Source organism: Pleurodeles waltl, chromosome 5 (genome assembly GCF_031143425.1).
Source record: "Pleurodeles waltl isolate 20211129_DDA chromosome 5, aPleWal1.hap1.20221129, whole genome shotgun sequence".
NCBI classification, from domain to species: Eukaryota; Metazoa; Chordata; class Amphibia; order Caudata; family Salamandridae; genus Pleurodeles; species Pleurodeles waltl.
Window position 1 is genome coordinate 1,194,244,493 of NC_090444.1, and position 16,630 is coordinate 1,194,261,122.

The window sequence follows — 16,630 nt, forward strand, 5'->3', positions numbered from 1 at the left end:
AAACTCTGAAAGGGCCCAATTTATAAATATTTTGCTATGAGGAAATGTGGTCGACTGCTGATCTTCGGATTACTCCTGAATATTAGATGAGAGTCCAGGCTTCACTAGCTTATGCCTGCTCACTTCTTGTATTCAGGGATAAGCCATGAATACTAAACGTTAACAGCAACTTCTTAGTGAATTGTGCCAGATATGAAGAGCTGCAGTTTTTTTTTACTCATCAAAGGGAAATACTGAAAGTTGCTTCTGAAGGGTTTCACAAACTTCCCAGTAAATGATGACTGATGGAGAAAGTTTGAAATAACAACTGTGAAAAAACCTTTCCCATTTGAACTTTCAAGTAAAGCCCTAATTGTCTGTTTTTAAACAGATAGTTAAAATAGTAATAAAATACAACACTGATATATTTCTATGTATATATAGACAGAGAACTCTTGCCCTTTTTTGTGGACCAAGGGACTTTAGGAAACAGTTTAACATGTAATTTATTACAACACTTAATATTATTTGCTTCCATAGAACGATATTTCTCTGTAATATTTGTAGGGGAGACCACCATGTTCACAGAAATCCCAGAGCAGTCTCAGTAACCGAGTTAGTTCTGTCATGAACTAATTAGCAGTCCAGACCAAAGAATCAAGGAGTGGACAAGTTTAATACAATTTTCCACAGGAATAGCCACGAATTTCCAATCTAGACGCCTTCCTACCGGCGTTTTGGTGCATTTCACGTTCTTTCATTCCTTTCCTTTCAGAATTGTTCTGTTCTTCAATATCACCTATTTGTAGCGCTCAAAAGGGTTCTGCAGGAAAACCAAGCCGGGCAAAATGCTGAGTTCCTCAGACCGGTCACAGCCTATCTAGAAACACTGGGGCCACAGCAGCACACGCTCTCGTAAATATACATGTATATACGAGTATGCATTATAAAATATCCTTTTATGGGAGTAGGAGTATTAGCCCTGGTGGTAATTGCATTTGGCCATTTGCAAATGATTTCTGCAGGATCCAACTGCAGCATATGGAATTTTTGGACAATGAGCTTTGTAATCCAGTGAAAAACGTAAAATGTTCTCTATAGCACCTTATTATAATTTCAAAACCCCAATACCACCAGCTGGATCGAGTGGAAACCATTTTCTTTCTGGTCAAGTAGTATTTCCATGTGGGAGTTTAATACCTGGCTTAAAGGCAAGAGAATCAAGCCAAAACCCCCTATTGGTTTTCAGATCAACTTCCAGACCAGACAACAAATACTATATTTCCACACAATTTCTCATGAATACTTGCATATTTTACTGGGACCCTATAAGGATACAGGGTGGATTTTTATTTCATTTAATAACTATGGTTTCTGGCTAATTCTGAGCAATGTAATGGTGTTATTGTATGTCTCTTAAAGGTTCTAACAGGTTTGACCTGTAGATTCAGTAATGAATAGGCAGCGAACAATTCACAGTGCGTAACGTTACGACAATGACGTCTATTTACATTTTGTTGTGAAGTGAACCTTACTGAATTTTATCTATGGATTTCCTCCCACCTCCTTATTGCACAAGGTTCTTACCAACCAATCCCATTCCTTAAAAATCAGATAATATACAATAACATCCATATTAACATTCTGGAGCCAGTAATTCCACATTAAACAAAAGAAAGAACAAAGTCGTAAAAGTGCACAAAGATTAAACCAAAGGCCTGGAAACAATGTGGAAAGCCAGGAGGAGAGGATAGAACGTCGTTGGATCAATTTCCCATAAGGCCACGTGTTACCTTGGCCCTACTCCCTTCTGATCTCAGGTGGCGTTTTGTAATACTTAGGTCAAAGTTCAGAACTTGACTTGTTTCAGCTTATCAATGTGGTAACACAGTTTCAGTGCAGGGCCCAGTTTTAAGCCCAGATATTTCATGATCATGTCACTCTTCAAAAGGAGTAAGGCATTCCCATCAATTTCCTGTGGAAAAACAAACAGAAGACAAAATGTAAAAATAGTTTAACAATATTTAAAATGCTCAGATATTATAGTCCATATGTACCGCTTCATGTATGTTTACTTTTTTGTATCCTTCTGAGGGTTCGTATGCACGGGCATGTCCAATTATCAAATATAAAATATTATTCGTAAATCCTTCACTCCCCTACCAATTTGCCTTTTATATGAAGTGTAATTTGTTACATTTGTTAATGTCATTGTTGTGCAGGCCAAGAATGGTTTATCTATGTGGCAAAGTGAAAGAACAAAACGAGCAATCCTTAGCAATATATTACGTAACATTTTTCTGCCGAAAATTTGAAGACATATTTTCTTATTATTAGATAGTGAGAGGTGAAAGAGGTTGCTATTTAATTACCCCATGCCCAGTGCACTACCTCCAAATTCGAGAAACATTATCAAATGTACGAAATTTACCAATGTAAACTGCAGACTTTTGATCAGATCTCGGTTTTGGCAGGTGACCGAAAATTGTGGGCTTATGGAAAAAAGGCAGTACCCGCCTCATCCTCCAACCCTAAATATGTGTACTTTAAAATAATAAAAAGTAATGTTCCAGTAATATGCTATTATCCCTGACCTCCTCATCTCATTCTGGTTTTTTTTGTGATCTGGTTTTAGTCAATCCCAAACACACAATACTATATTATGTGCAGCACTGCATTATTTCAGCTGACTTATAAAGGATGCTTGATAGGCGCTTCACTGCAACATTGAGTTAAGTTTTGGAACTTAACAGTTGTAGGAGAATAAATATTCCTGTGTTCTCCTGACAGGCAGTAAGAGATTTTGTTGTAGCATGCATAGAAGTGTTTTCTTCTTGATATTCCAAGAAAGTTCTGACTTGTCAGTGGGCAAAGCAAGGCTTCTTTAAAAGGGATTTAGTAGTGTGTGACCCTAAACCAATCTGTAAAAATATTCCAATGCCCCTCTCGCACTTTTAATCCAAACTGATATAGTTCATGTGTCTAGTGACACAAAAATTTCCCTTTAGTGCATTGTGTCCTAGAACTTAAGCTCACGCCAGGAGGGATCTGAAGCTAATGATCTCTTCTTCTCCTCACAACTCCACCCCAGTGCTTAATTTGTAAATAAAGAGGTGCCACAGCCCTTCTCTTAAACACGAGGCTGCTGTAATGAAATCTGCCAGCACTGAACACTGAGGCAGCGTAACCCTGAAGTCACCACAGGCCTCTTCAATCCATTTACAGCCACCCCTTTCCCTTTCAGCTCATCCTGCAACTTTCTACTTTCTTCCTTTATGACGCTTTTAAGTTTTTCCTTCTTCCGTCTTTCCCATATGTCTTTTGCTCGCAGCAAATGCTTGAGGCAGAGGAATAAGCCCCGGCCCTCACAAATAAGTGCCAGTGCTCAGCACCGGAAACAACAAGCACAAATTAAGCACTGCTCCACCAGCTTCTAACTAGTTCAGCTTTGTCTCCTTCAAGGGAATACTACACCTTCTGCCAAGACTACCTCAGGAAGGCTTCCTAGGTGTTCAACTCTATTGACCCAGTAACAACAGCTCCAAAAAAACCAAGAGTGGTCTTCGCTATTCGGTCACAGTTGTCCAAGCGGTCCTTCCAAACAATCCCATCACACATCATCCTGATTATTGTGTAGTTTTCTTTTGAGGCTTGCGGACCCGATGTTTTACCGGAAGACTGATAAAAGGTTTGTCTGAAAAAGGCTCTTCAGTCAGAGGTGCAAACAATTTCAAGCTGCCCTTAGCTAAAGCATACATTTCATTTATCCACAATTGTTTAATTAGTCACACACACCATGTTATTGTACTACCAATGGCGGATTGTGTGCTACACAAATAAGATAACAATATCTTCTTTGGCTGCAAAATCAAAATAATCAGCTCACATTTTATGACAGTGTTTTTGATGCTAAATCAAATTTGAAATACAGTTATAGTGTTGACTGCATTTACCAATCATGTTGTCCAAATTAGTGATATTTTCAATCAGCAAGGACATAGGGGTGTGTGGCCAAGACGGCCAAGATGGCGACAAATCTTGTTAACCCACCGTCTCATCGTCCAACAATTGCCCGCCACGGCATCCAACAGCCCACTGGAGATGGCATCGGAGAGTCCTCAACCCCTTTGCAGCATACTCTCCCCCCGCCTGCCATGAGGAAATCCCTCCCTTTTTGGACTCAGCCTGTGCCCACTGGTGACAGCATAGTCCAAAGGCCGCGCACCCGGGGGCACCACAGTGGCTGCCGCACCCATCAATGCCAAGAGGCTGCGCTCCATCTCGTGGGGCTGCCAGATGTCCCCATCTGCCCTCAGAAGTCAGGAGCAGAAGTGGGGGGACCCCGCATTTCGACATACTGATGTGGCCGTATCTCTTTGAGGTCCTCACCCCTATGGGAAACGGGCCCAAGCTTCTAGCCTACACCCAGCTGCTGTACACTAACCCAATCTTCAGAGTTCAGCTGGGCCGCCTTGTCTTTGCTCCCCTCCTCATAGACCACAGCACAAGATAGGGGTGTTCACTTTCCCCTCTAATATTTGCCCTTGCTATTGAGCCAGGAGTAGGACATTCCACTCACAGATGTACACACGGTGCCCCTCTATGCGGACGGTTTACTTTTATATCTCTGGGACTTAACCATGGACCACAGCCTGCTCCAACACACCTTGATGGACTTTGCCTCTGCCGCTGGGCTGCGAGTTAACTGGTGGAAATCAGCTGTATATCCACTGAACCCAGGCCCACAATCCTGCAAACCGAGTCTAAATGACACTCACCTCAACTGGGGCTCACACGCAGTCTGATATCTGGGAATCCATCTATAGCACACACCCCTGTTCTCTTTGATAGTAATTATCAAAGAGGCTTGACGGAACTCAGGGCCCAGGTATGCTTTTAGCAGACTCTCAAATTGACACCAATCGGCAAGATAGCGCTGGCAAAAATGGTCATCCTTCCCCGTCTTCTCTACTGTGTCATAAACCTCCCAATCATATCACCAGGCTCATTTTGTGCAGAACTGGACACTATCCTTACCGCGCTTATCTGGAACCCTGGCAGATGCCTTGCTAAATTGTAGTTGCTGGCAGAACGGTGGAGCTCTATCCTTCAAAGTTTACTTTTTGGCAGCGCGGGCCAAACCTAGGGGAAGCCGCCAATGCACAGGGACCTATCCCGATTTTGACACTACAGGGCCACTTTTTGACAAGGAACTCTCCTATACATGGCCATTACAGGTGACGGCCCGAAGTGTGCATGGCCCGAGTACACAGCATCTCCTGCAATACCCCGTTATATGACCCGAGGGTCCCCCTCGGCTGCCTTATTACTCTGGTTTTTACACAATCAGAAACCTAAACACGTGGATTGACAACTCAGTGTACATAGTGGGCAACCTATTCCTGGACGGACATCTCCTTCAATTCCACAGCTGGCTGAGGAACGCAGCCTTCTGCCTGGGCTGCACTGGCAACTTGTTGACACATGTCAAACACTCTGGAACATAGCAGAGTGAGAACCTCCTACACATCCGGTACTCCACTCCATCCTGCTGATGGGTACCAGCCGCCACATAATCACATCAATCTACTGAGCCCTATGCAACCCCATGCATACCCCCTGACAGCACTACTCCACAAGTGAGAGGATGATTTTGGATGGGTGGTGCGAGACAAGATGTGGGAGGCAGAGCTCCAATTCCCTAAACCCGTGTCCAGAAACTCTTGCTTTAAGAACATACAGTTCCTCATCCTTCACAGAGCATACCTTACCCAGCGCAATTTTATCGTTTTTGTCCTGGACACGCAGCCAAGTGGTCCTCGCTGCCCAAGTCAGGAGGCTGATCTCACACACATGCTCTGGTCCTGCTCTCCAAAGCTACTGGCATTCGGTACACTCTACACTGCAAACCACCATGGAGCTCACGGACATCAATACATTGGCGGCCAGTTATCTAGACATTTTTAAGCGCACAAAGTGGCAGAAGGTACGAACCTTCTGTGTGTCCTTGGCGCTTCTCCTTCTTGCAAAGTGAACCCTAGAACTGTATTGGTGATCCCCTCCAATAACCGCCTGTTACGGAGCGGTATGCAAGTGGGGTGCCACAGAAGAAGATGATAGATAGAGATACGATGCCTCCGAAGGAACCCATATCCCCCAATGGGCTGCAATACTAACACACTTCCGACAGGAGGTGCACAATTCTGCTTCCATGTCATTACCCTGCACACTTAGCACACTGCTTTGCTCCTTCACAAGACACTGCAGCTAGAAGTATTGCAACACTATCTCTCACTCTGCGTAAGCACAGCAACTCAACCGACTGCCTGCCCTACTTGCCATAATAATATCACAACCTTTCATACATGACCGCTTGCCCCCTATCATCTCACCCACCCCCGAGCCCAATTCATTTTTTTCTCTCTGTTTTTCCAACTGTTATATTGAGGTGCACAATGTTCACCAATAATATGACACACGCCACAGATATTGAAGGACTCTTCAGCGAGACGCTGTTGCACCTACTTAATGCTTTAAATATTGTTAGTTTCTGAACCACACTGTACGATCTTGTTTCAATGATTTCTTACTCTTTTTTCTATGATTGTAACTCTCATTTGAAAACTCAATAAAAATATTTGAACAATCAGTAAGGATTTAGGTTCTGCAAAAAAGAAAAAAAAGGTAACAGAATTCAGCGAAGCTTTCAGCTGGTTTTAAGAAAACAGAGGTTTTATTTATGCCGCGTTGTGCGGACGAGATACGCCGTGAAAAAGCAGCAGGTATCCCATCCATCATTTTACAAGTGCCATAGGCTACAATCCACTTGTAATAAAGCCAATGTGTAATCTACCACATTTGTGTCAGGCCGTGCCAGATTAAACCCTGTGGAGGCCCGAGGCACTACATTTCAGGACCTCCTCACAAATTATCTCGTAGTACGTTAACCAATTTTATTACACAAAACTAAACATTATACGTACACAGTTTGCACCAAATCTTTTTTAGAAACTGACACCTGACAGAAGATGAGCTTTTAAGAGACAAACTGTTATGGGAATCCGATGTCTATGTTTAAATGTACTTTAAGTTGTTATTGGGTACTCTACATTCATACAGTATTTTCTCTATAGGGTTTTTAATGTAAAGTTTTTGTTTCTTTGAGTTGATTCATTTTTTCCATCTTTTGGAAGCAATTTATGAAAGCATGAGTGCAATTTTCTTTCAAGATCAAATCAATATTATTTTGATCCATTTTCGCAGGGCCCTTAAAAGGAGTGGGACTCATAGCCCGGTGCCTACTTTGCCTATTTGTTCATCCGGCACTGGTGTCAGAGAATTCAGTCCACCAAAATGCAAATGTGGCCCTAGGTTTATGAAATATGCTGTACCTTAGTTTCCACAACTGGTCCCTTCTCAGGAATATAAGCTACCCTACACTAATACTTCTGATGTACATGGAGTGAGTAGACTATTCTTTAACAGGTGTCAGTAGTAATTTAGTGCCCTTCAAGCAACAGGACAGCCCACAACACTGGGAGCTGCACTAAGATGGGAAATGCATACCGTTTTCACAGAGAACATGGGGCACGGGTATGATTTAAAGGCTGGAGTCCACATCAGAAGTTGAACATCCAAAGTCCCAAATAAAAAATACAGGGAGAACTAAACAAAATGGATCGATTTCCTCAAAATGTCTGTAAAAGATTTATGGATCTTTGAGATTTCTACATTATCACAGTGCTGGCCTATGGCAGCCTCAATCTTGAAAACATGAAAATGTTTATTAAGCAAGCAAGCTACAGCTGGTATGATTTCTATTCATTTTGGCACATAACAAAAGACTGCAAAGGTTTATGAACTGCCCTTAGGAATACAAATCAAGATCATAGAGCACAAAAGTTTAATATTTGTATCAGTAAAAGGAGTTGTGCTAAGGGAATGGAAGATGGATACAGCAGTATGCTACCATGGGCCACACACAATACAAGGCAATGCATTGGCAGTAGCTGACTGATGCTGTTGCGTGCAGTAGTCATAGATGACTGTGTTTTACATGGTAGTGCACTTATCCTGTTCTCAGTGGTTTGCCAAACGTATCAGTGACCAAGTAAAATTAGTTCGAAAGGTCGGAAAAGAGAGGAGAACGATTAAGGGACTTGTCACCGGGAAAACGATATGCCACTTGTCGGACAAATGTACAAATATCAGATTTTACAATTCACAAATTGCAAGTCTTAGCGACTCGCAATTTGTGAGTCACAGTACCTGATGTACAACAGTGTCCCAGACACTGTTAACGATTCCCAAATGGGTCGCAAGGGACCTGCCTCATTGATATTAATGAGGCAGGTCGCAATTGGCAACTCATTGGGAATGCCAGGCACTCATAGGGATGGTGGTCTGCTCAGGTCAGCAGACCACCATGTCTCTGACTGCTTTTCAAATAAAGCAGTTTTTTTTAAATGCATCGCATTTTTCTTAAAGAAAAACGGGCTGCATTTCAAAAATAAAAATGAAAAGTTTCCTTTTCATTTTTTCAGAGTAGGCAGTGGACCGTGGGACCACTACCTGCTCTGAAAAAATGTTGCCGCCCTCATTCACAAGGGGGAAGGGGTCCCATGCGAACCCCTTCCCATTTGCGAATGGCTTATCACCAAATTGAAATTGGTGGTAATCTGCAAATGTTTTGTGACCGCAGTTTGAGATTCGGTATTAGGAAGTGACGCCCTGAGCGCGCCCCTTCCTAATACAGAATTGCAAAAACCAAATTGCGATTCAGTAACAAGTTACGGAATCGCAAATTGGGCTTTGTACATCCCAAAAAGCATTTTTCTTTGCATAAACGTTTGCGACTAGAAAAATGCTTTGTCCAGCGGCCCAAAGCTTTTAATAGTGAACAGCACCACTTTCATAAAACCCTCTCAACCTGAGCCAGTGTTAGCATGTCTCATTTTATAAATATCAATGGGCATTAAAACAAGTGCAGCAAAATCCCATGGTATTTAATTTGTATTTGTGTGGGCCTATTACAAGTGGCAGTCCCAAACATCAGAATCACTGTTACCATGGCACTGCTAATTCTGGAGTGGGTAAATTATCCCCAGTTACGAGAAACGGGAATAACAGGCGGATACCGGTATGTCGGCGATGATTCGTGCACACTTTTTGCTGTTTCTCTGTGGTTTCTTATCTGGGCATTTCGTCTGTCTTTAGCGGGTGAAGTATACTTATAAAAACCTCCTGAGACCTTATGTTCCCTATATTCTTGTTATCCCGATTGGGCGGACAAGTGCTGTCACCGACCTGCTCAGAACTGTTGGTTATTTCTATTGTTTTCCAAAAAGAGGCAGGTTTCACACTAGAGAAAATGTTTATGCTGTGTGCGCCTAGCGGTGATGTTAGCTACACGGATAACACACTAAGGCAACTCATCTGCGTCACGTTTGTCTCCTGAGGTACATACATGCTTTCTGAAAAGCTCCACGTGAGGTCCTAAGGCATGGGGGTCAGCATCCTTCACGAACCACACCACATCCTCCACACTCCAGGTCGAGGGGTCCTTCTTTGATGGCCGCGTTGTTTCTTGTCGTTCGGGTGAAGGACTCGAGGCTGATGATTAATTAAAAAATACAAATGGCAGAGAGTTAACAATCACGCTAGGTGTGGTTCTGATACTTTTGGGGTTTTTTAAACTTTGCATAGACACCGTTGCAAGAATAGCTAGCGCTTTGAAGCACCACATCCATTTAGTTGCTCTGGATTAAACTGTAGGATATTTCATTCTGAGGGAAGCTTCATACCTGTACTCACACATGATGGAATGCACACGACAGCTATGTACTGAACAGCAAAACATGATGCTGGGCTTCGCATACAACCTAAAGGCCTTGTAAAAGTCATTCCACTGGCGCAGGAGAAGGGGAGTGTTTTTTTACGGTGTTTTTGCTGGCGCTTGCACCATATTTGCATCCCACTTTCATGGACGCCATTTTGGAGTTGCAGCTGAGCCCCCTGGTTTGCCCCTTGCGATCCCCGGCACTGCTTTTGCGACCTGGCCTCAGCGGTAGCAAAACCAGTGCCAGAAAAACAAGTAGCTCACCCTTATGCGCATCGTGCTCCAACTTAATTTCTGCTCATTTGGTACTACACCAATAGTTTTCATTTATTCACTATAAGCATGAGCGAAGCATGAGCATGAGCATAAGCATGAGCGAGTGAATGTAAGTGAACGTGAGTGAGAATGTGGTGCTATGCTTGCTAGTCTTCCTCTGGTTCATAGGAAAATACTACAGCTGGCATACTGGAGGCAATGATTAGCATGACAGGTGCCTGTGAAAAATACTGGTAGTGGCATGCTGGAGGTTATTTTTGGCATAATGGGCATCCATAGAGCAATACTTATGCTAGCTCAGTGGACATACTTATTGACATAAGGGAGGAAACTCATGACTTATGGGATGAGGGCAACCATGACAAAAAAACTAGCCCTGACTTCCTAGAGGTAATTTGACATAAGGGTAACACAAGGTATATGATAGTATTAATTGCAAAATTCTGACACTGGGATACTTTATGTAATTTTTGGCATGGGGGCATGACATATGAGGGGCCTCCCTCGCAGAATGCTGACCCTGGCACAACGGAGGTGCTTTTTGATGTAATGGGGCATCCATAGCACATTCTGAAAACAATGGGTGAACTCCTCAAGAGCATTAGGTTTCACTGGACTGGCACTCCCTAAAAGGACTTGAATACGAATGATTGGCCTTTCAGAGCATTTGGCTTTTAAGCAAAGTTATGTGAAAATTGAATTTGTAATGCACTTTTTGGCTCATTTAAAAAAAATATATATTCCCGGTGTGAACACCCCCCACCCAAACCCCCCTTCCGAGCCCACCTAGAAGAAATCTGCCTCACTACTATTCAGGATAGGCATCCCACCACTTTCAAAGATCATGTCAGCACCCTAACATAGGGGTTTCTAAAATGGACATTTTTCTGTGTTGTGTATACTAATCATACAATTATTAAATTCTTACAGAACTTCAGTGTTATCTATTATTGCAGTGTCTTCTGGGTTAAAGTCATGTGATACCACTTCCTGGGGACATTTAGGGTCAAAGGTCATATGATATCACTTCCACTACCCCTGGCATTTAGGTGACTAGATGTCCATGTCCACTTTGGAAGAAAGCATAACACCTGCCAGCTCTAAGGCAATGAAATGTGTGCTTGAGACACAGAATGTCTACGCACATCTGCTTCTAGGTTGTGTGATTCCAAGGTGGTATCTGGCCCACCAATGGAGCCCATGCTCTGCCAGTAACTTTGTTTTCAGTAGTCATATAGTTGTGGTGCTGACAGGTGGTATAAAGCTGTGAGAGGCCAGTTTTCTAGTTTGCCCTGTGGCTCGTCAGGTGAGACTGACCTTTGGGACAGGAGGAGAAATGGAACTGATTTACATGACAGGGACTTTATGCTGTTTTGTCGATCACAATGGGCCCATTGGCAATATCTGTACATCAGTCCAATGTACACATTTAGGAAAGCTGAAAAGGGAAAGGCCTCTCTAGAGCTATTAACAACCAGCATTGGCAAAGCCAACAGGTCTCACTTTTGGACCTATTGGCTTTGCGAATGGTTTGAGCAATATGTTTTCGTATATACATTGCATACTTTATGTAGGTAAAGACTTTGAATTTGTTAACATTTGTAAACTCTCTTTGCTTAGTGTAATTTTGCACTGGAATTGGAAATGTCTTTACTAAGAATTGACAAATCCAAGAGGTCTCCGCATTGAAAGGTTGAAATTTTGGGTTTTCCAGTGCTTGCATGGTACATGTGAGCTGAGACACATTTTTGTAGAAGTGCGCTCATAAGGAGGCATGAACGAGGGCTCTGGAGTTGATGTTGAAGGCAGTGTGAGTCAGTGGACCAGAACAGCATTCAGATTAGATGCTTATCCAATCCATGGGCTTTCTCCAGTGCGCACACAGAGATGGTCACAAATGTACCTTAAGTAATTACCAATTCTAGTTATTTACAATAAAATCATTGTTGTTACTCATATGAAACTGATAACAAGCACTCACAAAGCACAATAGTTCGGGCTTGTTTTAGGCATATGTTTTTTGTTGCGTGATATGTCTGGATGCAATAGCTGAAACTCACAAAGAGGCCCTAAGTGCTGGTCAAGCAGCATGCCATGTAAAGCAGAGGACTGTAGTTCACATGTTTTAAGCCACACTTTTAATTACTTAGGCCAGATCCCTTTAGAAACCCCTCGCCTTTTTAGCCCCCCTTAAAGTACTGTGGTCCTCAATAGCCTTTTGATAATAGACAACTAAAAAGTGTCTTATGGATGAGAACTAAAAATTGTGATGCTGTAAAACTGCAGAGCTCTTAGAGTCAAAATTAAAATGTGTGGAACAGAAATAAAGAGGGACTGCTTTGCTCACTCTGCAGACTTGTGTACTTCAGTGAAAGAAAGCTGAGGGCTGGAGCTCCTTCAATACGAAACCCCTGGCTGTGATTTTAGGTCCTGGGGCTCTTAGTGCCACTTCACTCCTTTAGAGAAGGAGTTGTAATATTCATTCCTTTTGAGTAAATACTGAGGTTCTGGTGAAGTACATCCAAATATCCTCAGCTTCTATGGGAGTTAAGTGCAAAGGGAGAAATGCGGGTGAGAGATGGCAATGTGAAGCAAGGGGGTGGGATCAATGAGAACAGGGATGGGGGAAGGATCAGGAGGGTGTAGGGAAGCAAGATGGTATTAAAGAAGCAACGAAGGGCAGGGAGGAAGCAGCACATGGGTGCAGATAGTGGAAGCAAACTAATGGGGGAGAGCTATGAGGAATGAGGAGGAAAAGTAAATGGGTGGGAGAGCAACAGGAACAGATGGGGAGAACCATATTATCAAGATAGAGAGTGCAACATGGCGTATAAAGGGGTACAGTTGGAAAACCCACGCACCCCTGTTGAGTGCTTGAACAAAAAGAAAAAGTATTAACTGAAAACTGAGCAGTGGAAGGACACAATTGATGCATCCATTCTTCAGAGGAGGGACAAACACAAGAGGAAGGAAAGCCCACACAAGCTCATGAACAAGAAGTGAGCAAACAAGAGTGACAATGAAGTCAACCAATGGTAAGTGATTGACAGGCGCAAGAGCTACTGCAAGCTAACAATACACCTCGTAATAGACTGCGCATGCACTGTCTAGTAGGCAAGACCAAAAAATGGGAAAGACAAAATGAGGGAACACGCTGATAGAAAAGAGAACACATTTACAGACATAACATTCTCCTTCATATTTCATGATTTCTGTTTGTTTGGTAGCTTTTATTATTAACCTTTGAGTGTTTATATAGAGGGAGGTTGCAGCAACACAAATGTGGTGCAGATTTCATATGACATAAGTTACCACAATATCACAACACTTAATCCCCGGCTTTCCAGGGGTTGAAATTCCCACATGGATCTCCGTGGAAAAAGCTGCTGAAAGGTTGTGCATCAGCAATGGCCAAGTGACTTTTTAATAACCTAGGAGAGGGGTGATTGAGGGTTGTGTCAGTACGCCCCTGTTTTAGATCAAATGATTAATGATGCTGTGGAATAAAAGTGAGCTTATTTGTTTTATTCATGTCCCTTGAGGAGATATAAATGTTTACTGGGGTTAGAAGTGCGTGTTCAGAGCATTTACAGCGTAGCCACAAACCAGGAAGGATGGCAGGCGTTATGCTTTGTTATTTCACATAAAGGCTGTCTGCAAAACAAGCAGTGAGCACCAGTAATGTGTGGTGATCATTCAGAATGCAGCACAAAAGCCATTACACTGTGAACTTGTAGCTTGAAAACTGCAGGTTACATGAAAAACGAATCAATGGGGAAATTGTTTGTCCTTTAGGCATATTTTGTGAGGTGGCTTTGGAGCAGACAAGGCTCTCACACAAGCAGCTATTCGGCACTTCGAAGCCAAGATTTCATTATGCTGTCAGGGTTCAAGTTGCTATGTTATGTTATGCGGGGCTGTTTTGTGTTATAATATGGGGCCAATTTGCAAAGACATTTACAAGTATGTGTTGTAGCACTACCTCACATTCTAATAATGAAATACACACAGGTAAGAGTGTAGATCTGTGCCTATGCATGTCCAGGCCCCTATGTGTGCATTTCTCTGCTGAAAGAGAACTGACATATGCACACATAGGGGCAGATTTAGAAGGCTCTTACGCCACTTTAGCGCTGTCTTAGCTTCATTTCTTTTACACGAAGGCGACGCTAAGGTGGCCTTTTCCCAGCGCTATATTTACAAAGTGGTGCAATGCGTGCATTGAACCACTTTGTAACCCTTTGCACCACATTATATATGCGTCATGCATATTGTATGCAAATGCGGCATTCTGGCACAAGGAGGCCCACAAAAAATGGCACGATGAAATCTACAAGATTTCACAGCACCATTTTTGGCATCATTTTTAACACCTGCTAAAAGCAGGCATTTAAAGGACGCACCCATTAATCAATGGGCCTCCTTGCACTTTACTCCACTAGCGTCAACATTTTTTACGCTAGTGGAGTAAAGCGCCACAATAGCGTCAAATATTTTGACGCTATTGTTCCTAATACCGCCATGGTGCACCGTATCATCAATACGGCACACACATGGTGGCATTAGGGGGCACAAGAAAAGTGACGCTGCATTTGATGCAGTGCCACTTTTCTTAACTTCGGCCCATAGTTTTGAGTTTAGGTGTAAAACTGGGAGTGACAAGGGTAAGTAGGGGAAATGGGAAATATCCAAAACAAAGTGGGAAAGGAAAAAGCTGATTTAAAAAGGGCTATAGGGATTACCCTGAAAATACAAAGCAAACATGGGCAATGCCAAGCGTTCTGACATATAAATGAAAGTACCTCTTCTGTCACTGATCTGTCTAAGAACTCAACAAGTCCTCATACATGCACCCTGTCACTCACCCTTGCACTCATGTATCCTTTCAACCCCCCTCTGACTCATTATTACATGCAGGCACTTACTAATCCACAATAAAAGGCACTCAAATTCAGCAAGCAGCTATTGGCTAAATTAAAAGTAGAAACAAAGAAAACATACCACCACCTACAGATGGCTTGCAATAAAAATATAAAATTAATTAGTGGGTCATGCAGTGGTATTACACCTGTAAAGTTACTAGTGGTACTTTTATGGTCATAGCTGGAGTTGTGTGTCCCCACACCCTTCTGTAAGGGGGAGGGGCACATACTCTTGCTAAGATGTATACTGCCCTCCCAGGAGTGATGAACTGTGTTTAGGCAAAGAGTTACACTCAGGCATTGGTGTAAATCTATGTGCACAGAGACCTCTGCACCTACATCTACCTAGGTGGATTGGTCCCATTAAGCCTTTCACCATTCCAAAATTATTTGGTCCCTTGGCATTGCAATGTGTTTTCATTGTATATGCTGTTACTAATTGAGGGTTTGGTTGCTGGAGCAGACTTCATAGGCATTAAATGCCCTCCAACCAAATGCCTGGACTTGGTGTCTATACTTAGCGTGTGTCCCTGGGCAGTGGCGGGGATGCTCCAAAAGAGAGGCGCTTTAAATCTCAACGTTTGTACAGCAATGGGTTATGATGTGCAAAATTGCTGTGAGTGGTGTTACTATCTTATTTGTGAACATATTGTCCTTAAATCTTTATATTGGGACCAATTCACAAAAACATTTATCAGTACAGGGAGTAGTACAAAAGGAGTACTCTTTGATTTACTCTTAGAGGCCTTTGTGAATTGGCCATGAAACGTTCAACTTCTAATTAGTAAAAGTGCAAGGGGGCCACAGTCCTTTCTATTTGTACTAATTATGTAGGAATATTCCCTGAAAATTCACATTTTATTTCTAGTTCACAAACGTATATATAAGTGTATAAAAGAGTAATACAGGAACACTATTGTACATATTTCAAACAGCGGGGTAGCAAGAATGCAATGGACCCTTGTGCAAACAAGAAAAATGTCCTCTTTAGCTGCTGCTGGGGTAGAAAAATGCAACCATTATCAGGGTTCAGTGGGTCTGAGCCCCGGTGCCAGTACACCTGCTGCACTATTGGTAGCTACACCTGAAGTTCCTAAATGCCTTTGTGAATGCACTTCCAATGATAGTGTTCCGAAGGAATGAGATTTAACAGTGTACAGTATGCAAGGGATTAAATAATTTATCTTACCTCTGAGCGCCTATATTTCATATTTTCATAAGAAATGCACAAACCGCAAAACAAAGTATCCAAAAACAGATTAGAAAAATGTCAGCTTTTGACAAATGCCTCCCTAATAACCTTTGAACCTGTGTTAATCCTACAAAAAGTCAAATGACCTTCCCAACCACTGTGAAACTGCATGTAAGAAATACTCCGCCACTAGGGGAGCTACGTCTTGAAACTCAGGGACATATTTAAGAGCCCCTAGCACCATTCCAGCGCCACATTAGCAGCATTTTTTTTAAGTTAATGTGGCGTTACAAGGCCAAAAACGTTGCGCCATATTTCGAAAAGTGGCACAATGCATACATTGCACCACTTTGTGTAACCGTTTGAGCTAGATTTTGCCTGCAGCAGGCATCATGTATGCCAAGGGGGTATTCCCCCGTAGGA

At 42.6% G+C, this 16,630-nt stretch overlaps 1 protein-coding gene across 1 annotated transcript in view; it reads right to left on the reverse strand.

Moving 5' to 3' along the window:
- Positions 1-1,292: 1,292 nt before the first annotated feature.
- Positions 1,293-16,630, reverse strand: part of SCML4 (Scm polycomb group protein like 4) — a 508,956-nt gene continuing 493,618 nt past the window's right edge. Inside the window, exons 8-9 of the mRNA XM_069235446.1 lie at positions 9,446-9,591; positions 1,293-1,954 (exon numbers count right to left, since the gene is read on the reverse strand). Of these exons, the coding sequence (XP_069091547.1) occupies positions 1,829-1,954; positions 9,446-9,591 (272 nt within the window). The 3' untranslated portion in view covers positions 1,293-1,828. The remainder of the gene's footprint in view (positions 1,955-9,445; positions 9,592-16,630) is intronic.